Source organism: Andrographis paniculata, unplaced genomic scaffold (assembly GCF_009805555.1).
Source record: "Andrographis paniculata isolate CXL003 unplaced genomic scaffold, ASM980555v1 Contig46END, whole genome shotgun sequence".
NCBI classification, from domain to species: domain Eukaryota; kingdom Viridiplantae; phylum Streptophyta; class Magnoliopsida; order Lamiales; family Acanthaceae; genus Andrographis; species Andrographis paniculata.
Genome location: NW_026137580.1, coordinates 404,473 through 427,455, shown reverse-complemented (window position 1 = coordinate 427,455; position 22,983 = coordinate 404,473). Strand labels below are relative to the sequence as shown.

At 30.0% G+C, this 22,983-nt stretch overlaps 2 protein-coding genes across 4 annotated transcripts; one reads left to right on the top strand and one right to left on the bottom strand.

The window, feature by feature from the left end:
• The first annotated feature begins 309 nt into the window (after positions 1-309).
• LOC127252647 (AT-hook motif nuclear-localized protein 1-like) lies at positions 310-13,799 on the top strand. Of its 3 annotated transcripts, XM_051276919.1 has the most exons (8): positions 310-679; positions 2,765-2,903; positions 10,367-10,702; positions 11,701-11,768; positions 12,078-12,209; positions 13,036-13,200; positions 13,290-13,556; positions 13,626-13,799. In XM_051276919.1, exons 3-7 carry the CDS (start codon positions 10,372-10,374, stop codon positions 13,518-13,520), a joined length of 927 nt encoding a protein of 308 aa, XP_051132876.1. In that variant the 5' UTR covers positions 310-679; positions 2,765-2,903; positions 10,367-10,371; the 3' UTR covers positions 13,521-13,556; positions 13,626-13,799. The 3 variants fall into 3 exon arrangements, with proteins under 3 accessions (XP_051132876.1, XP_051132875.1, XP_051132877.1); XM_051276918.1 differs by lacking the exon at positions 2,765-2,903; XM_051276920.1 differs by lacking the exons at positions 310-679; positions 2,765-2,903 and adding an exon at positions 704-721.
• A 111-nt stretch (positions 13,800-13,910) lies between these two features.
• On the bottom strand, positions 13,911-15,886 carry LOC127252645 (flavanone 3-dioxygenase 2-like). Its single transcript, XM_051276917.1, has 5 exons — positions 15,827-15,886; positions 15,164-15,426; positions 14,812-15,059; positions 14,379-14,706; positions 13,911-14,299 (listed from the first exon to the last, which is right to left on the bottom strand). Exons 2-5 carry the CDS (start codon positions 15,356-15,358, stop codon positions 14,057-14,059), a joined length of 1,014 nt encoding a protein of 337 aa, XP_051132874.1. The 5' UTR covers positions 15,359-15,426; positions 15,827-15,886; the 3' UTR covers positions 13,911-14,056.
• Between the last annotated feature and the right edge of the window lie 7,097 nt (positions 15,887-22,983).

Sequence of the window (22,983 nt, the reverse complement as noted above, 5' to 3'; positions counted from 1 at the left end):
AACAGATATCATAATTCAAATTTTAAATTTTATATCAAAATTCGACAAAACGTAATAAAGAAATAAAAAACCAACCAAACATTCCTTGTAATAATATTCATTTAATAATGCCACATGACAGAAATAAATGTCCTCCTAATCAACGCCTTAATTAATTATTAATTAAATTACACACTAATCACAATCATGTATGTCGTCCTAAACACACATTCCACTGTAGTGGCAGATTGGTAATTCCGCTCAACTTCAAGGGACTTTATATAAGTCCGATCGTCCGTACAAAACAAACAAACAAAAGTCCAGCCAAAGCAGCAGCATCAGTATCAACAGCGCAGGAGAAAAGCCTTTGACCGAAAGATCTTCTTCCCTGCGCTGCACTTTGGTCCCCTCCGCCAATTATTTTTGCCTTTAAATGGCCAATTCTTCGCTGTAACTTCGATCCCAATTTTCACCTTTTCTCACCATTTTAGGAATTTTGATTTAATCCACCTTTTTTTTTTTTACTCTGCAAACACTCCGCTCCTCGCACTCGAATTTTCTTTTTTTCTCTTAATTCGCATTTCGTGTTCCTTTTTCTTTTTTTGACTTTTTGCCCTTTTCGGTTTTCGATTCTGTGTACATACACGACGTTCTGGACTTGCAGTGGATTCGGACTTGGGACTTAGAGCTACTGAGCTTCGTAAGCTCACTTTCTTCTCCGCCTTTACTGATTCATTTGTTGGTTAGATGCATTGTTTGGAAGCTTTTTATTGTTCCTGGAAATTATTAATGTTTCTTTTTGTGATTGCTGAACTTCTTGCATGGCTTTGAATGTTTTAAAGTTTAATTTATTTTTTTTTACCGTGATTGCGAAGGGATGGATTTTACTTTTGGCATCTGAGCATTTAAACAAGTGGTTTTTTTCTTCTTTTTTTTTTTTGGTTCATTGTTAGATTTCAGCAGGTTTTATATTGTTAAGTGGTAATGGTGTTGTTTCTTTTGGCTGAATGGTGCTGTTAGTCGACAATAACTCCTTAAATTCTAACTAAGTCTGACATAAAACTCAACTCAATAGAAACTGGGTTTGTGTGATCGAGATGTAGATTAATTTGGGGAGCCCACTTAAATGAGGCCAACCCGAGCCAAAATATGCTGACGCACGAATGACAACAGCCTACCGAATGGTGGAGGATAGGGTCCTCATCATTTACTAAAATAATACTATGTTTCATGTTGGTTGATTTTTGTTTCTAGATAGATAAATAAATGATGCATATCCTAAAAGTTTAAATGGTATCAGAGTCTTAAGTCTCAAATTCGAGTTCCAATGCCCCCTATTTGTCGTTGTCCATGGGGGGTGTCTTGGTTGACTTTCGTTTGTAGATGAATAAATAAATTATTTGTATCCTAATAGCTTAACCTTTTATGTAACTTTCATTTGGTGATGTTTATCCCCTTGCTCGTGAGGGAGTGTGTTGGTTGACTCTCGTTTGTAGATAAATAAATAAATGATGCATATCCTAATATCTTAACCTTTTCTGTAACTTTCATTTGGTGATGTTTATCCCTTTGCCCGTGAGGGAGTGTGTTGGTTGACTCCCGTCTGTAGATAAATAAATAGATGGTGCGTATCCTAATAGCTTAAGTTTTTAGGTGAGACGGTTATTTACATCGTGTAACACTTCTCTTCTTTTATAATGCATGGTTAATTAGGTAGAATGATAATGTTATGGTGAGAAACCCGGGTCTTGTATTGCACTTGTAATAATAATCACAATGGGTTAGCAAACGTAAGATACATATGGTTGTACCGTGGTCACAACATCGCTTGACGATGCGAATGTTAAAAATAAACCATTAACACACACTTGATTTGTTTGCCCAGGTCCTTGATCCACATCGAGGGGATTCCGATATAAGCTTAAATATTATATGTTACTCACCAACAACATATGGATATGCCAACTTAAAATAAGATATGCAAACGCCATTTCTCATGCTTGTTTTGCAACTACACGTGTACAAGAAACTTTGATGTTCAAATGTAGCATCAATACTTTCTAAGTAATCCTTTGCCACTTCACTGAAGTGGAATTGATCTATTTGACTTAAGAAATGTGAAAAGTTCTTTTTCTTTTTGGGTTTCGTCTTAGGAGTGTAAGTGCGATTCTTTTCTGCAAGGCAACAAGTAGTATGCCTTTAGTCTAAAACTTATATGGAAGTTCGGAAGGAGGTAGAACATCCTTTGCATTCAGTTACTTTCACTATCCTTTAAACTTCAAGTTTTGCTATATATAGTTGAGCTTGAACTTTTGCTTCATCTAGTTTATCGACTCCCATATTAATAGTGTCTCCAAACAAGTTTTAGGTTGAACATTTGTTTGAGGATTAAATGCAACCTCTTTTTCCATTTGAATTGTAGGGTTATAAGGAACAAGTGCTTTATGAATCTTAGTAGGTGGAACCTCTCTTTAAATATGACGGATTTAAGTACTCTTCCCTCGATTTTTTGTCTACCTTCATCAACATGTGTTGTTTCCTCAGTCACATGTGGAACTTCGATCATTTAGCATATAAGTAGATGCTTTTCCATGGGAGGAACTTTAGTGGTTGCTTTTGGTTTATCTACACGAGACATTGATTTGATTTAAAGGATCTGCAATTTATCCATGACAACAACATTTTTTTTTTGTTTATGTGCATGACGTATGAGGATGCGAGTTGTAAATGAATGAGATCAAACCAAAGTGTTAATCTGTTTTGGTTTGGATGCATGTCATTGTAGGTTCATTAGACAACTGACATAACTGGAGACAATTTGTATGAAGAAAAGGCGAGTACATGTAGATTTTGAGCTGAAGGAATATATGCTCATGTTGCATGGTATGCCTAAAATGTACTAGCAATCCTGCATAAGAAAAAAGGTAATTAGAGTTGGTTTGCTAGTTACAAAGCTAGCTACATGCCTTAATTTGATTGGAAGATTTTAAGGACTACTTGATTGATGTCTACTTTCAATTTGATTGGTTGATGTCTTGACCTTTCCCTATTGGTTGACCATTGTGTTATGCGTCTAATTGTGATTGGTTGAGGCATTGACATTAAGTCTATATATACATCCTCTTGCATGCACTAAATAAAGCTTTTGAGGAGAATAAAGTCATACATTCCATGAATGAGGATTGAGGAATGAAAGATGTTTTGATTGGGAAACTTTGCTCTTATTCTTGAGAGAAAATTTCTTAATTCTTTTGGAGAGAACATGTGAGAAATTTATGAAGTTAGAATGTGAATCTTGGTTTGGAAATTTCATCATATTTTGATTGGGTTTGGGAATTTCATCATTTCTGAAATTCACAAGGTGAATTTATGAGATTCCGGTTGGTGATTATCAAAGGAGTTGTTCGATTTATTCCACAACTTGAAAAACAATAGACTAGGAATTGGACAAGTAAATAAATCATGGATTTCTTCTTGGGAGTAGAAATAAAGTTGAGGGGGTTGAGGAGGTTGAGGTCTTGTAATTTTGCCCTGCGGAGGACTCACACACCTACATTGGTTATTGTTAAATTATATTGCATTTTGTTTGGTGTTCAAGTTGCAGCAATTTGGGAAAATTAAGGTGTGTAAGACTTGTTTAGCTCTTACTTGATGTTAGTGGAATGATTTGGATTGACACTCCTTAGCTATAGGTCTTGTTTAATGGCCAAACTCAATTAACAAATTGTTCTTTTCCATTTGCTTTTATACTTTGTATTACCATGTGTAGTATCATAGGTTGTTTGAACAACTCACAAAAATCTATCCAAGTGTGCACACTTTCAATTGCTTCGTTGCATATCTATTTATGCCGAAACCTCATTTGTGTACATGCTTTCCATCACAAAGCATATCAAAATCCCTTCGAATTCTCTCAAAGTATAGACTAGTTGAATAAATTGAAATCAATCAACTAAAAACTTGCACTAAGTCCTATACTTACATGGAATTCAAGTGGAGCCTGTTGATGTCCTTCTGACAAGGTAGAATAGTAATGTATTGATTTATCATGCATCTTTTAGATCTTCAAAATCTTGTACCAAATCAACATAAAATTGATCGCATAACTCTATTAAAATAACTAAGGAGATAAGTCTGAGATAATATATTCAAGATGGGGTAAAAAGACCTGATTTCTCCCCAAATGTTTTGTGTGTTTGGTTTGTGATTTTTTGGGTTTTGTATTTGTGTTTGTGTTTGTCCTTTTGGTTTAAACATTTGATGTTTTGTTAGAGGGAATAGTGTATTTTTATTGGAGAATGCGGGAGTGAAATAGTGTACAAACACAATTTATAAACCAAACAAATCCTAAATTTTCACCATCAATGCCTTTATCAAAGTATCATCTTATTGTGCGGGTGTTACAATACGAGGCAAATTGCATGCCCAATTTTTGCTGTTGGTTGTTGTGTATATACTTCCTCGGTCGTTAAAATTATGCTACTTTTTCTTTTTTGGTTTTTATGCTAAATCATATGTAATTCATTTATAATAATTTTTTTAAAATCTATTTGTAATTTACTATTCCTCTTTAACTAATAATAACTAGTTTGCTATTACTCTTTTTACTTATTTAATTTTTTATAATATTTCACTTTACTATTTACATACTCTATTTTTATATTATAATATAATTACTCTCTCCATCCCGCTGCAAGGTTGTCATTGGCTTTTTGCATGTTGATCTTTAAATATTAATTATTATATCAAGACGTAGTACAACAAAAAAAAAAAAAAGGCAAAAATATGTTTATTAGTCTCTTATAATATCAGTACAATAACATTTTTAGAATAAATTATTCAAATATAAGAATATTTTTAATGTCAAGTAGAATGACGCAAAAACCAAATGACAACCTTGCAGCAGGACGGAGGGAGTATTTTTTTATTTTCGTGTCCAAACAAAGATGCATAATTATCCCATACAAAGGGAATAATTTTTATTCAATCTATCAATTTTCATTTAAACAATTATATTCAATAACTATTTTACCTAAAAAAAAATATAAAAGAAAGAAAGAAAAAAAAAATGTGCTTGTTTAATGTTTATAGTTTTAGGTATTTTTGTTATAAGGTACGGAGAATCATGAAGTATTATAGTGAATTATGTTTTGTGTGGTTTTATTGACTTTTATTGTTTATGTACATATTGAGTGTGTTTGTTTATTGTTTTCAATTTAAGGTGCTTTTTTATATTGACTTCGTTCACTCACCGTTTTTAGATTAAATAATTTTTGGTGTGTGGTAAGAGAATTATGTAAAATATATAAAATATATTATTTTAAGTTCAATATTTCTTTTGAATTTTTTGTAATGATTTTTTGACTTTTTTATAATGAGTATTTGAAGTTCATATAAATATTTTGTATTTATTATTATTATTTTTGGGAATTGCAATTGAAAAATTATGCTGGAAGAACAGAGTAATTATGTATGAGGAAAACTATGTTGGTAATACGAGAAATGATACTTTGTTTTGAATTATTGACTTGTGTGGATGGGTAGAGTATATGTATTACATATATTGTATAAGTGTGTATATATTGTATTTTTTTTTTTTTTATCATGTTAATAAAAAATTGTTTGTTTTTTTTTTTTGTTGGATGAACATATCCATTGTATATTATAGTATATTGTTATTTTTCTATATATTTTTGGGGGAATGCGTGTACATTAATAACATTTGATATATGTGTTCCCTTAGTAACTATTTTAATTTTTTCTTCCGTTCAATTTTTATGATTCTTTGTAAAAATTCATTATTTTATCTCACAAAATATTACATTCAAATCACTATTTCAAGAAAACTAAAAAAAAAAAATTTAAAATATCACAACTAAAAATAAAAAATTCACAATTAAACTAACCATGGGCTCTATTTGTTTATGGCTTTCTAATCCAGATTTTACTATTTATTAATTTATTATACATTTATTTTAATATTACATCAAAAAGAAATTTGACATTCAAAACATATCAAATAACGTTTTCAATTCAAAATTTAACTCTTCTAAACCCCAAACCCAACTCCCAAAAACACACTCTAAAGTTCGGTTTGGTTTGGTTTGATGGATTTGGCTTTGAGAGTGGATTAGCCCCTTTACATTACAATAGGCTTTAAATGAATTGATTTCAACTTTAGACTTTAGGGTTGTTTAAAATTGATTTGAAATAAGGTTTTGATTGAGCTTTTGTTTAAATAATATTTTAATATAATATTTTATGATAGAAAATATTGTATTTTTATTAAAAACTGCAGGTAATTTCAGTTTGAAACCTCAAAAGAACAAACCCTAAATACTTCATAATTAAAATTTATTATTTGGTTACAAGAAGCATTTGCAATGAATATTTAAAGAATATTTGAAATATTAAAGGGGGGTGGATTTGGAACCCTTAACCAATTTTATAAATTTGAAATTCATTACATTGCCAAATGTAACTAATTTAGTGGAATTATTTGAATTACCGTTAACCAAAATCCCACCATTTTTTCCGATAAGAATAAAAGGGCCCTGAGGGTACTTGTTTGTCCTTTTTTTCCTTTATGTTTTTACTATTCAATCTCTTAAGTTTGCTTAAAAAATATAACCTTCAAGACTTACTTTTCATACAAAGCTATCAAAACAAAAAAACATTGCACCGAAAAAGAAAAACAAAACCCAAGTAAACAAACCTTAAATCTCTTATGAAATGGTAACACATGTTAACGTGTTTAGTCCTCCTATGTTAAACTAGATTTTTCAAAATATTAGTTGTACTTGTGTTGCCAGTTGCCACAATAGATAATAAATTGACGTCTAAAAATTTCCTTTACCTTCAAGCATGATCTTAGAAAAAAAAAAGTAGTTATGCACAACAATTTTTGCCTACAATATATTCAATCTTTTTGTCGATAGGCTTTTGTGTAATGTTTTTTAGAGTGCCAACTTACCAGATTGTTGATAAAAAGCAAAAAACCCAATGTAGTGTTCTTTTGGTCATTATGGGATTTGGCCTAATCTGAATCTATATAGCTAATTAGCTAAGTAAAGGTTTGCTTGAGCACCATATTCATTATTTTCAGACATGCCGTTGATAATCCTTTTAGCTGCCTTCAAATATGATTCTTTAGGGGTTGATCGAATCTCCCATATATTTCAACACTATATGAGATATTAAGTCGATTGGCTGCTATATACAAGGGAACTCTTGTTATACTTTTGTATAATTCCTGATCAACTGCCATATTATTATCATCATTGTTGAAGTTAGCTAGTTGTACATTACTTGATTTTTGGCATACATTGCTTGATTGAAATTATTCCATCCTTACATTCTTTCACTCCACAGAAAGCATGTCAAACCTTTTATCAATTGTTGTGCGTTACTTTCATGAATTTATTTTCAATTCTTAGCTATTTATTCATCAACATAATTGTGTTATCATTACTTTCTATTATTCTCTTTTTATGAACAGGGTCTCATTTGTTATTCATCAATGCACATAGTTTTTATTTGGAAGGTAAGACAAAAGATGAGCATACCATGCTTTGAGTGCTTGTTTAACCATACAATGCCTCGTGTAGTTTGTAAGCAATCATGATGAAAGTTTAGATAAGATGTTTGTAAAAAGATGGCATAATATTATTATAATATAAGTCTATATTGATGAAATAGTGCTTCAATCAACAACTGAGGGTTTAAAAGATGACTCCGTTAAATTAATGCATGAGGAATTCAAAATAAGTATCATAGGGATTAACATACTTTTTGGCTCTGTAATGCAAGAATGGATTATACAATACTTTGGGTACTTGTTTCAATCGATACAATGCCTTGTGTAGTATGTAAACATGATCATGATGGAAAAAGAGCATGAGGTTAAGAAAAAAGAGGAAAAGAGATCTTGGCCGCTACTTGTATATCAATGACGGGACGGGCTTAGGCTTGATGTTCACCAGTTTTGGCTTTTATTAGTTTGCTTTAGTAGTCTTTTGTTATGCCTTAAGTTCGCTTGTTTTTTGCTATATCTTAGGTTATATTTAGGTGGATTTATTTTATTTTTAGCAAATAGGGTTTAGTAGAATTATTTAATGAGGGGTCATTAGGTTTAGAGACTTATGACTTCATTTTGAAATAAAGGATTCTCGAAGCTATTAGGCAAACTGTATATTACGTTTGATTGTTATTAGTCTTGTTCATAGCAATTGGTTTGACACTCATTGAACTTCCAACTAGAGCCAAAAGAATTGACATGAAGGGGATTTATAAAAGCATATATAATGAATATAGAAATGTCGATAAGTACATGGCTCGTTTGGTTGATAAACGGTATTCTCAAAAGTATTGAGTCGATTATACAAAAGTATGTTGCAAGGATGGATCCAGTAAGAATGATTATGCTCTAGCTTCACATAAGGATTGAACAATTTTCGGCTAGATGTTAAGCCACTTTCCAACAGAGTGAGCTAAGTGCAGATGTTTATGTGAGCAGCCAAGAGGACATGAAAAAGGTGGTAGTGAGCATCTCGCTTACAATTTACACGAAGCCTTGTATGGATTAAAACAAGCTCTATGAGCTTGGTTTAGGTGGGTTGAAGCATGTTTCATTTAGAAGAGTTTCAGAGGTGTGACAACGAGCAAACATTATTTATGTAGAAGAATATATGTAATGGAGAAAATTGTATTCTTTTTTAATTAACTAAAAGAAAGATACTCTCCTTTATAGGGAGAAGGAATAAGGCTGCATACAAATTAGGGTTACCGAAATAAAATGGTCATACATAGAACGCGACTTATATGCATATGAACATATATTCTATAACATTTGACTTTAAGTTAGAGCATATATATATATATATAATATGTGCGGTACAAGGTTTTGAAAAACGATTCCTCCCCTGTGAAGATTTCAGCAAGCTAGTTGAGGAGAAGTGAATGGAGCTGCAATTTCATGGAACATAACACAGTCACGAGTAAAGTGGTATTCAAACTCAACATGTTTATCCTTCCATGAAAAACCGGATCATTTGTGATGCAAATTGGTGACTAGTTATCACAATGCATAAGGATTCATCGTTTCTCTAGCAAATTCTTTACCCAAACCATTTCAGTTGTAGAATGAGCCATAGCACTGTACTTGGCCTCCACAAAAGATCTAGCAACAGTGTTTTGTTTCTTACTGCGCCCATGCAACTAGATTTCCTCGCACAGATGTGTAATGTCTAGAATTAGCAATTTGTAGATGAGTATGTAATGCTTGTAGAGGATGCCTGTTCTATACAACTATTCGATGATATGAAGTATTCTTTTATATGCACGGATAAGGGACATACTAATAAATTAATTTATTTTATTTTCTTTCGTCATTAAGTCTTAGACACAATAATTACTACTTTATTTGCTATCTTAAACTCTCCTACTACATTAAAAATAAATAAATGTTCCTTTGACTGATTGTTCATATCGGATCTCAGGTTCTCTATTGCACTCCCTAAATGTGGTTCTTTTCACCTTCCCCTGTTCATTTTCTTTTCTTTTCCTTCTTTTATGAAAAAAATTCCCCAATACAGGTTAGTCTTAAAATTAATATCAAATGAAAGGATAGAGGGGCATGTTACTCTTTGACATTGAAAACAAACCAAAATGACATTAAGCTCAACCCGATAGGAATTAGGCTTGTGTTATTGTAAGATCTTAGCAATGGGCTGAAGTTCCAAATTCTAATTTGGTTGGGAAAGCTCACTAAAATAATCCAACTTGAGCCAATGGACGGATGTCAGATTGCCCTCATCAACAACCACAATTATACAAAGGGAAGGGATACATGCGCCATTATACAAATATTTGAACAGTACCGAGGAATCGAAAAGTGTGAAGCGGGATGTGGAATGTGATTGGTGATGGATGGTGGTTATGAAATAAGTTCTGCATCAGAAGATGTCCGTGCAAAAACTCTCTTTTATTGACGCCCTTTCTTGAAATAAATTTCAAAGGAGATCTTTATTTTATATCATGTTTGTTTTTCAATTAAGGATGTCTAAGCTATGAGTTTGAGAAAAGAAAGTTCAAAAAAATGCTTACTTAAACCTATGAACTCCAAAACACCTTACCTTTTTTTTTACTATGAGCTCTCAAATGTCTTATGGGAACTGATAATCCTTTTACAATGCCCTCGAAGAGATGGTTAGTTCATGATGCTGAAAAACAAAATTTTATTTGGAAGAACTCCATCATAAGCATTTCAGAGAACTTAATAGAAACACTCCAAACAACCTTTATTTAGCATATGTTTAATTTGATTCTATGATCATGCTCTAGGAATTCTGATTATCTTGCTATATTGATGTGATATCTTTGTATGCAGGTGTCATGGATTCCGGGAAAGCAATAGCTTCTGGAGTGACTGTTATTGCACCAGGGGCTTCATCCTCCTACCATGTGGTTCCAAGGACTGATAACATGGGACAACATGGAATGCTGCCAATGGATTCACCTGCAGGTTCAGAGAGGAAAAAGAGAGGCAGACCAAGAAAGTACAGGCCCGATGAATCTGTGGATCGTGTGTTTTTGCCAACACCTATATCATCTGCAGCTCCTTCTGTCCCAAGCAAGTCCTATGCGGAGGAGACAAGACCGCGTCTTGAGCAGCCAATTAGTTCGGAGAAAAAGCAAAGAAATAAAGTTGGAGCTGAAAAACTAGGTAATTAGATTGCATCCTGCTGTTAACTTGAGCTTTTAATGTAGTGTTGATCTACGTCTACTTTGGAAGTGCCGGAAAAATGATGCTGACCCTGATCCATTCCCTCTGCTATGTTCCATTCTTTGCTACATCTTGTTGGTTGATCTGGTTACCAGTTTGACGCTTGGTTTGCACATCCCTCATCTGATGAACTAAATATACTTGGAGAATTATTGTGTTTGGTTGTAGGTCTGGGAGTTGGGGTTGGGGTTGAGAATAGTAAAAATTTGAATTAAAATAGTTGTTTGATGTGGTATAAATAAACTTTGATGTGATGTTTTGAATGTTAAGTTAAATTTTTGTGTAATACAAAAAATTAAAAAAAATAAGTGTTTGATTTAATCCTTATAGGGAGAAAAATTTATGAATGGTTGAGTCCCAAGAGCCTACAAGGCTACAACCAAACACAGCCATGGGTTTGTATCAGATTGAGGGCTTTAATGTTTATTCTGATACAATTTAAAAGTAGACTTTCACAGGGCTGGTGTTAGAGTGTGAAATGAGGAAGGTGGGTATATTATTGTCCTGATCAGCACAGTTATTTTTGCTTCTGCATTGCGCCTTTTGCCTTAAATTTTTTATAAGATGGTTGACCAAATCATTCTTGAAATAGTTTCTTGGATTGAAACCTTCATTCCAACTCATTAGTTTTTTTGGTATATAACTAAAGCATATTCTGATTTATTTAATGCTTTACAGTGTTATGCATAAAACTTATTCTAGTGTTTGGCTGACATCTCTCATTTGTTTGAATTTTATGGGAGCATTTTTTAGTTTTATGATTTATCAGATCTGTGATGTGTTGTTTGCTCCATGATTTCAACCCTTTTCTCTTTTCTTTATTCAAGTATGATGTTTTCTCTTTCTTTGTTCTTATGACAACTTGTACCCAAGGAGTAACAAATATAATTTTATTTTTTTTTTGCATAAATTTGATATATTTGTCCTATATCTTGCAGACAACTTGGTAAACTGTTTCACCGGTTCAAGTTTTTTGCCTCACGTGCTTACCGTCAACAGCGGTGAGGTATATATCTGTAGCAAGTTCAAGACAGATTTAGATGTCGATGCCATTTCATTTGATTGTTTTAAGAATTCCACTGAGATGTATTAAGTTTAGTTTTACTAATAATATTCATCTTTTCCAAATTTACTTTCTGCAACTTGTGAAGATCTAGTGTGAGAATTTGAGTATCAGAGTTTGTACAAATTTTCATTATTTTTAATTAAGATTTTAATGAAACTTGATGTAGTGTGGATACTTATATTTTTTAACTTCGAAGTTAATTGTGCAGCATGATAAAAACAAAATTTTTGGCATACCTTTGGTTGTTAGGATATCACTACAAAGATAATGGAGTTCTCGCTGCAAGGACCACGCACTGTTTGTGTCTTGTCTAGCTATGGAACAGTGTCAAGTGTAACACTTACGCATCCAAATTCTCCCGAAGGCACTTTGACTTATGAGGTCTGCCATTGTCTTCAATTATTCTGATTCTGTTCTTACTTCAGGTTTACGAATCTTGTCTGTTGTTTATTTATATTTGTTCTTGATATAGCCAGTTTGTTTTGATGTATTAACCGACATTTCATACATATAAATCTTATGGAATGTAGTTAGAGCCATGATTTAAACTTAGATCAAAAATATTTAAGCCCATTCTATCCATAAGCTGCTGTGACATATCAAACTAGCAATGACAAATAGACCTAGAATGACAATGTTTGTGCAATACATTTAATTTTCGGCTAAGGTTTCTGTTACTTAAAAATGACATGGCTTATTGCTCCTGCCATAAATTCACCTCCTTCCCAAAAATACCCTAATGATCTATTTATTTAATTTTAAAGTCTATTGAATTTGAGGAATAATGGGGCGGAAAAAAAATGCATGGATATTGACGGATACACTTTCTGGTGCTTTACCCTTCATTGATAATGCTGATGAAGTTATTAGAACCCCTCATGAAAAGTAATCGGAGTATGTTGTCGAATAGTCGTTAGAGTTTCTTTGCTTAAATTCTTATTTCCTTTTTGCTGAAGTTTATAAGTAGTGCTTCCACAATTTAGCCTTAGATATCTTTGTGACGAAGTCTTTGGATGTCTGAAACAATAATTTGATTCATTCGCAGATGTATACACGTACATAAAAGTACTTACATAATTTTTATTTTTTGGGGGCATGATGTGTCACAAGCTCAAGCTGATAATGTGTGATATTTGCAGAATGAATCAACTGTTTTTCCAAGTGTTTTACTTCGATTAATAGCTCTGTCATAAGAAATTATTTCCAGGGTCTATTTGAAATACTGTCCTTCAGTGGATCCTTTTCTCCGGTGGAGACACCAAACTCCAAGTTTGATCGAACCGGGATGATGAGAATAAGTTTGGCCGGTGCTGATGGCAGGGTTGTTGGTGGCCAAGTTGCCGGACTTACAGTTGCTGCGAGTCCGGTTCATGTACGAACCCTTAGTTTCATTTTTTCTTATTGATTCTAAAACATGTTTTCTTGTTTCCACGATCTCTCACATTATATACCATGTATCAGGTTGTCATTGTAAGTTTTCTGCTGAGTCCACTCGACCTGAAACTGAAGAAGCCGAAGCTGCTGGAAAATGCTCCCAGAATTGATGCAGATGGTTCAAATGGCAAACCTACAGTGAATGTGCAAGCAAGGGCCGACGAAACTCAAGCCCCACCTGAGAATGTCACTAATTGGACTTCCATGGAAAGATCGAGGAAATCTGCTGCAGACATAAACATCTCCTTGCAGGGATAGCCTTATGATTTTTCGGAACAAAAACTGTGGCTGCTGGTAGGCTCGTATTCGATCTCCCCAAATTACTTTTTCGATTTTTCGTTGCTTACGTGCTGGCTACTGCAGGTGATTGATCGTCTTCGACTTTGATGATGGAGTATTAATATTATATGTTTGATCGTAACCACTAATGCTTCCGGCCATCCATGGCAATGGCGGAGCTACTAGAATGATATATTTCGCGAACTCCGGATCTAAACTGGTTTGGTATTATATGTGCTCTTAATTTTCAATTCTAAATTATTACGTGCGTGTTTGTTTTCGATGATCGAATGTGTCTATACTTTGATCTTCCTGGGATTCTATTATTTGCATCAAGTTAAGAAAAAGGATCTGTGCTACTCTACGATATTTGTCATCGGTGGTATCTAAGTTTATAAGGCATTATGTTCGACTCGAGCGTGCAAGAACAATGCTATGTCGTAGAAGGTTAGCGTTGTCGACCTGAAATGAATTATTTCGATTATTTGAAATGACCTTTTGTTTTGATCAGAAATCTATTTCTTGAACAGCTCCAAACAATGCTCCTGATCGAGATTCCGGCTCCAAAACTTCTGGTAATACTCGGCGTACGTGAATCCCCGATAAATGGCTGGCTCCCCTTCGCCCCTAATCGCTCCGGGAGCGTTTATCGTCGCATTCTCGCTCGGGCAAAGGAACGTCGGCACCGAGACCCTTGCTCTATCTGCATTCACGACGGCACGGTGCCAGACACTTTTGTACTTCCCGTTGCTCAACGCCTGCGACAAAAAAATGGTAAGAAACGACGAACATTGTACATATGCATACTTTCATTCTGTTTTCTATACGATAACTTGCCTGGATTTGGTCACCGATGTTTACAACAAAGGCATCCGGATGCGGTTTTATTGCCAACCACTTGCCGTCTTTGAGCTTGACTTGAAGTCCCGACACCTGTTGATCTTGTAAGAGAATGGTGAGCGCGTTAGGGTCGGTGTGTGCAGGTAATCCGTAGGTCAGGTCGGGCTCGGGGCACGCCGGGTAATAGTTCATGGCCATGTGCTGGCCCTGTTCGCCGAGCATGTTTATGATCGTGTCTTTTTCGAGGTTTAAGCTCTCCGATATGGCTTCTTGCAACCTTAACCCGAGTCCTCGGACTTCCTTGCAATACTCGCCCACGGTGTCCCTGGACACAGTTGTGCGAGTTTTCATTAGGGATGGTAATGAGACGAGTTTATCAGTATCATGGTTTTTTTTTTTTTTTTTTCAATTTAGATAAAGCGAGGTTTACTTAAACGACGATGGTGCGTTAGGCCATTCGGGGACGAACTTGTCCAATGGGTAGCAATGAATCCTCAAATAATCCCTCCAATTATGCACGTTTTCCTTGTTGACATTGAAACTCGTCGACAGTCTCACTGTTTTGGATGGATCGTCTGAATACAACTTCAATTTTTCCTCTACGGGTAAGTTAAAGAACTCGTGAGCCACGTTCAACACTTGATCCACAAGTTTTCTCGATACACCGTGATTCACAACCTAAAGTCATGCACATTTTAAGATTATTATGACAAATGAAAATTAATAAATTGTGCGAAAAAAAGGATACACAATTACTTATCATCGAGTAAATGATGGATAACCTGGAAGAAGCCGTATTCGCGGCAAGCATGGCCTATTTGTTCCACAATTTGAGTTTTATGTGGGTTGGACAAATCGACGAGGGGAATGTTGTTAGAATCAGAGACTTGGGAAAGCCTCGGGCGATCGGATTCCCGACGAATGTAGCTTGAAGGGAGCTTGGAGAATTGGTTTCCGCTTAGGACCTTGGCTTGCATTGTAACTATTTTATATAACTGAGGTACAACTCTAGTTGCCTGTCGATATATATATATATATACACACACTAAAGAGAAAGAAGACAATTTCAGTAGAACTTATTAGAAATAAATCGAAATTATTATAATATATTATATTTCTTCTATCATTTAAATTTATTAAAAATAAAAATATATATATTTTTTTTTACTCATATTTTTTAAAATTCGAATTCGGTCAAATAAAAATAAAGTTTGACGACGGAGAAAGTATCTAAGTAAGTGTATAATAAATAAATAGATATCACGTGGTAAGACCAAGACTAAGAAATGATATTTTACATTATTTGATTGTAACATATGTTCTTTATTATGGTAGAGGTCAGTGATGCTGATTTGTATCAATAAATAAATAAAAGTTAAAAATCTACTGTATATAATTTTAATTAAAACAATATATATATATATATATATCTCTATTTTGAATACCTCGAGGCTTAAATGGATGTTCCTTCACCGTGTAGAGAGAGAGAGAGAGAGAGAGAGAAGTATAGCTTTGGAGGTGGATGAAGATAATACAGATCATATATATATACTGTTGTACGGATCTGTATTATTTATATATGTACTGTTGAAAAAGAAGCTCATTTTTTAAGTGGTAAGTAAATAAAATGCATTACGCCACGATATAATAAATAAGCATATAACAAAACTGTTTCTATTTCGCCTTGCCTACGTGGCAATTTTTTAATCCGCTGTAGGTGAACTATGACACGTGTCGACCCCACACGGCCACGGTGGTATTACTTTACTCCCAAAGGCGCATTATTGTAGAAATAAAATTTTAATTAAAGTATAATTAGTAAATAATTAAAAAATATATTAAAAAAATAATTATATATTAAAATTAAAATAATTAAATAATTTAATTTAAATTTTAAAAATTGTAAAATTTAAAATATAATTAATATGTATAATTATATTTTTAAAAAAATAAAATTATATGAGACAAATAAAAATAAAATATATAAATAAATTATGTGGGACAAACGAGTCTTTTGTATCACTGCTGCTGACGGAACGTGAATGACATCATAAATGGAAATCCGCGCCTGTTCTAGAAAATGTGTTTTTTAATTAAAAAAAAAAAAAGTGTTTCGGCGGGGTAGGCGCCATCGGTGGATGTCGGCTGGAGATTGTTTATTACATTAGCTGGCTATAATTTATGAAAATAATGTGCAATTTTTTTTAATACAATTAAATATGTGTAAGAACATTGCTGTAGTCACTTTATTTATTAGTATTTTTTTAGCTTTTACAGTAAAAACTGCTGGTTCCGTTTTCATTTAATATGTACGCATGATTGTAGGTACGAAAATTTAATATAAAATATAATTAGTAAATAATTTAAATATATATTAGTAAAAATAATTATAAATTAAAATTAAAATAATAAAATAATTTAATTGAAGTTAAAAAAAATTATACTAAAATTTGAAATGTAATTAAATTGTATAATTATATATTCAAAAAAAATATAACAAATTGTGTAAGCGAACTAAAATAATAAATAAAAACAAATTATGTGTAATATAGAGCGTGATAACTTTTCATTACCTTCTAGAAGTGTATTTATTACATTTTTCAATAACAATAATAATAAATGATTATTATAAAGATGATAAAGAAAGTAATCAATGAATATAATAGAGATAAGAAATATAAAAAAATAATGAAGCAGATTCATATAATTAATTTTTATATAATATATTATATTTAATAATTTTCTTTTTTAATCTAAAATTTAAAATGCTTTTGTTTTATATATGAAAGAATATATTGATAATACAAAATAATAAATTATTAACAAATAAAATATTATATAAAAAATAGATACATTTAAAGTTTTTTTTTTTAATGATACGAGAACTCGCAATAGCTCACAAATCCAACCCTTATACCAATAGCTCATCTCTTACTAGACTACATTTAATTTTTTTTTAAGAATAGTTCAAAAGTGTAAAATAAACTCGTGAATATAAGATCATAAATATTTTATATATGGATTTTGTGTTCTATAAAGGTGATTTGGGAGATTAGAGCCTCAAATCACTTTGGAATTTTCTTTTATTATTATTATTATTAGTTAATTTTATTTGTTTTCTTGAAATTTACATTAATAAAATCAAATTTGTTTGGTCCTACTTTAGTACTCCCTATGTTCTACTTTAATTTAATTTACAAGGTATTCTTTCTTAGTATTTCATGTGTCCTGCTTTTTTTCGTTTACTACGTATATTTCGGTTTGTTCTACCTTATTTGTTTTTATTTTAGGAAAATATAATTATACATTTTAATCATATTTTATATTTATAATTAATCTTATTATACGAAAATTATTTTTACTAATACATTTATTGATTACTTATGAATTATATTGTAGTTAAGTGCTCGTATCTACACAAAAGGTGAGACGGATGGAGTAATTATATTTTACCTACATAACTTAATAAATATTATTACAACTTTCAATATATTATACAAATATCATTATTTTTATACTCTAATTACACAATATACTAATATGATCATTTTTGTTTTTTTTACTACAAACTGAGTATAATACTAATATTTAAAGAATTACGTATAAAAAACAAATAATATTTTTCTTACGGGATGAAGGGACTATATTATAGCATAATTTAAAATTTTCGACCAAATCTATTTATTTGGATTTGATTTAAAAAATTTTAATTTAATTTTATATTAAAATAATATTTAATTAAATATTTTTTTTAAAAAAAAAACATAACTATCTTTTTCAAAGAACACAATAGCTAAATAGTAAAATTTAATCTGTGTGAGTTGCATGTCGAATTTAGTTTTCAAAATATTATGTTCGATCGAAGATTTATCTGGTGCACATTTTTGATCGGGTAGCGGCTGCTGATTCCCACGTCATGAAAAAAAAAAAAAAAAGATAATAATAATAATAAAATTGAACTTTCAACTGTACATCCCAATTTGCTACCAAAGTTACATTTGATATTTATTGTGGGTGTGTTTCTTTTAGTTGAGTTTGAGAAAAAATGGTTTGAGTTTGATATTAAAATAACGTTTAATGAAATGTTTTGTTTGAGGAAAATATATACTCCCTTCGTGCCATAACAAAGTATTAAATTTTTTCATTTTAGTCCGTTCCATAACAAAGTATCAATTTTTTTTTTTAGTAACTGTACTATCTACCTAACATTACAAATACCATTACAACTTATAATATATTACACAAATACCATTACTTTTATATCACACATACTAATAAGGTTACTTTAGCCATTTCTACTTTATTCCTACTATATCCTAATATAATACTAATATTTCTAAAACTACGTGCAAAAAGCAAATGAATATTTCTTTGTGTGACAGATAGAGTATTTTTTTGGCGAAATACAAAATTCAAATAGTAAAATTTGAGAAAATTTGGATAAAGAAATATACCCAATTTCGTATGACGCACATGGATGACGTGCTATGGCGCACATGGATGACGTGTTTCGTATGACGCGGGATATATTTCGAAGATTAATTACCTCAATAATTACTATATTATATTTGATAAAGAAAGTCTTTAATTTTAATTATAATAATTATAGGTCTAAAAGTGTACCTAATGATATGACTTAGAGACGACTTTACTTCTAATTATTCGATCAATTTAAAAGATATATTTTGATGTGATTTCAATACAGTTCAAGATATTTTTGTACTTGTTTTCTTGGATTTAGTTTATTTTTATATTTAAATTTTTAAATAAAATGATTGAGATATTATATATAGCAAGACAAAAACACATACATTATGAGCTTTAGATGATATTTTAAAATTGATTAAAAATGAAATATTATTCGAATTTTTTGCAAATATATAAAATATATAAAAAAAATATTATCGAAACGTATAAAATATATTTTGTCAGTATAATAAATAAATGTTAAAAATGGCATGAGATATACATAAATATATATATATTTTTACAATATTTTCTCCAAAAAAATATAGAAACACAATGGGACCACGGGAAAGTAATAAAGTCCAAAAAACACACTTTTAGCTTGTAATTTATTGTGTTTTCAATTTTATTTTTACATTATACAAAATAATAAAATATTTTTTCCTCGATACATACAATTTAATATTTAATTGAACTCAGAACATTGCTATCAAAATTTCACTTTTTATTAATTTTTAATAAATAAATAAATATAAAAGCAATTTAAATCACAAGCAACACACACCCTTAATTAATCAAGATAACTCTTGGTTATGTTGTAGAATGAATTAAAATACAATATATATACATATTACACAATATATAATATACTCTATTTACCAAAAAATGTCAATAGTTCAACACAAAATTTATTTTTTATATTACCGATACAGTTCTCTGTATATAACATAAAAGAACATATTTATTCAAAAATACAATTGTGAAAATAATAATATATTTGTATAAAAAATATTAAAATATATATATATATACCAAGAAAACAAACTTATTATATTAATTATTTTCTAGGTAATAATTCTTTTTCAATTTTTATAAAATACTGATATATAAATTTTACCAAAATTTGAATTTTAATATTAGTTTCTTTAGTCTATGCAAAAAAAGAAAAATATAATTATGCATGCACGTGCTAAATAGTTTTGAATAATTTAATTTTATCTAAAATCATTATAATGAAATTTCAAATTGTGACTTACCATATAGCCTTTTATTCCTCTATTTAATTAGTTTTTAAAGGAAAAAAAATGCTTTATTTATAGATGAAATAAATAATAATCTAAAATATATTCGATCATTTTTAAATATAATTTTTTAAAATTTTTCAACGCTACTGTGATTACGGTGTTGATTTTCTCATATAGAGTTGTTCAAGTCTCCAGAGAGTACTGTTAACATATAATATATTTAAAACGTATATTTTTGAATTCTTAATTACCGTTTTCTAAATTTATGTGCTTTATAAATCTTGAATTGATTCTAATTGGGGAACTAAAAACACACCGTAGAACATAATATATATACTGCATAGAATATAACACATACTTACGGTAAAAAAATATTTAAAAATTTTAACAAGTGGGTGGGCTTGTTTTTTTTTTTTTTTTATGTAATTTTAAAATTTAATTTGAACAATCATATATTTTAAAATTGTAAGTATTACATAGTAAAAATATTAAAATTGAACTTAAAATAAATAGACCCAATATTGTAATTTTAACTCAAAGTAAAAATATCCACCGCTATTTATTTTATTTTATTTATTTGGATTATATATAATAATCAAACTCATGACTTTACCCAATATTGAATTTGGTGCCCATTGAATTTTAAGACAACTTTTACTAATTTCAACAATTTAAGTTGAAAAAGAAAATAAAACTAAAGACATATATGCATCTTGAATTATAAGCTGTATGTCATAATTTATTCATGAAATCAAAATTTTACTAATATTATATCAAAATTTCATGTTCCATTCAAACATCATATTATATACACCTTTATTTAAATTTCATATTTTAATAAATTTTTTCATACAACAAAGAATTAAACTTCTGCACTAAAAATATACTGCTCCAAAATATGTTATCAAAATAATAATAATAATAATAATAATAATAATAATAATAATAATAATAATAATAATAATAATAATAGCTTCATCTAGATTTGTAATTTGCTAATATAATTTACTTATCACTTTTCACATGACATCTTAGAATGTAAATTTGGTAGTGTTTTGCAAATTTATCCTTATTTATTGATTGAAATAATTTCATAAGATGTATTTAAAGGAAGAAGAACTGTGAAAAAGTGAATAAAGATTGCAAAAATTTTAGACATTTATAATATGAAAATAATGGTAAAAAAAATTGAGATGCAATTAGTTATTAAAATAAATAAATATAAATATGTGAAATAAATCATGTGATTGCAATAATGAATACATATATAAATGAAGGGCTTCAATTATGGTTTGTTTGAGGATTTATCTGCTATTGGCCAATTAGCACATGAAAAATACTATAGATATGTGTGATAATGTAATGTCTTGATAATGTAATAGACATTACATGTGTAAAGTATAAGTGTGTTGTCAGGATTATTTTATTTTATAAGTGTATTGTTGATTTATATTTATATTTATATTTATATTTAATGTGTTGTCTGAAATATATTATTGTACTATCAGCACTGTGCACCGTAATCACATCGTAAACGATGGGAGTGTTTTAATTTTCTTTTTTATTTATTTTATTTTGCATATATGTGTTATTTATTTACTCCTCGTCCACTTAATAAATTTATATTTACTTTTTGTATCACTTAATATTAAAAATATTTTTATATTTATATAATTTTCCGTATAAACGTCATTTTATTAGTATTATAAGACATAATATAAGTATTTTTGCCTTTTTTTTTTCTTTTGTACTATATTTTGATATAATAATTAATATTTAAAAATTCAAAAAACAAATATAAATTTTACAAGTGGACAGAAAAAATATTATTTTATATAATTTAGAAACCCCTAACATGTCGCACATGAATGATGATGAATGAGGGTGGTGAGATTCAGACGGGGATGTTCTAATTTTGATATCATCCTAAGGATTATTTCACTCCTGTAAAAATTTAAATTTAAAAAAATATGCATTATTTATGTATATATATATATATATATGTATGTATATAGTACCTAAGTCAATCAATACGAACTTTGCACATAAACAATTTTTTAACAATGAGTTTTTAAGACCATTTATAATATAAAATAATAGTAAAACTTTTTAGTCGAATAAAGTAATAATTAAAATATAAATTTAAATGTGTGAAATAAAACATGCGCTTGCAATAATGAATACACACCTAAATGATGGGAGTGTTTTTCTTTAATGTATGTATTATTTATTTATTTATTTATTTATTAGTCCCTCCGTCCCGACTAAAGTGTCATATTTACTGTAGATAAGACTAAGAAAAGTATAATTAGTAAATAACTAAAAATACATTAGTAAAAATAATAAAAATAATTTTAAATTAAAATTAAAATTAAAATAATTAATTAGTATAATTAAAATTTTAAAAAATATATATATAAATTAAAAAAATTAAAATGACAAAAATAAAAAAATAAACATGATAGATAGGAGGGAGAGAGCATTAAATTATCATAAGTTTAAATTTATCTTGAACAAACTTTGCGTGTGGACAATACGTATTGAATTGACGATCATATAAAAATAGGTTCATAAGAAATGAATAATTAATTATATATTATATAGTTTTCAAATATTTATAATCTTCCTTATGAAATGTCCAAGACTTTTTGTTTATAAAATATCAATATATATTACAGAAGAAATAAATTAAACTAAATTAAGCAAACATGTATTCAGAATGCAATTAAGATACACTTGTTGCACATCAGCAAATTAACAACTAAAGTATTTGTTTGGTTTTGGCCCCGAACCAAAATGACATTTTTCATCCTCGTTTCCAATAAAAGATACACTATTTTCTCTCACATAATATAACATCGAAATATTATATAAATTAAAACTCAAACTCA

Bases quoted from the DNA above. Each gene is read 5' to 3' on its own strand.
- LOC127252647 (XM_051276918.1), top strand. From the start codon at position 10,372: ATGGATTCCGGGAAAGCAATAGCTTCTGGAGTGACTGTTATTGCACCA. The intron at 11,769-12,077 runs GTATATATCTGT...TTTGGTTGTTAG, and splicing joins TTACCGTCAACAGCGGTGAG to GATATCACTACAAAGATAAT. The intron at 12,210-13,035 runs GTCTGCCATTGT...AATTATTTCCAG, and splicing joins AAGGCACTTTGACTTATGAG to GGTCTATTTGAAATACTGTC.
- LOC127252645 (XM_051276917.1), bottom strand. From the start codon at position 15,358: ATGCAAGCCAAGGTCCTAAGCGGAAACCAATTCTCCAAGCTCCCTTCA. The intron at 14,707-14,811 runs GTAAACCTCGCT...AACTGTGTCCAG, and splicing joins AACGCACCATCGTCGTTTAA to GGACACCGTGGGCGAGTATT. The intron at 14,300-14,378 runs GCAAGTTATCGT...TTTTTGTCGCAG, and splicing joins ACATCGGTGACCAAATCCAG to GCGTTGAGCAACGGGAAGTA.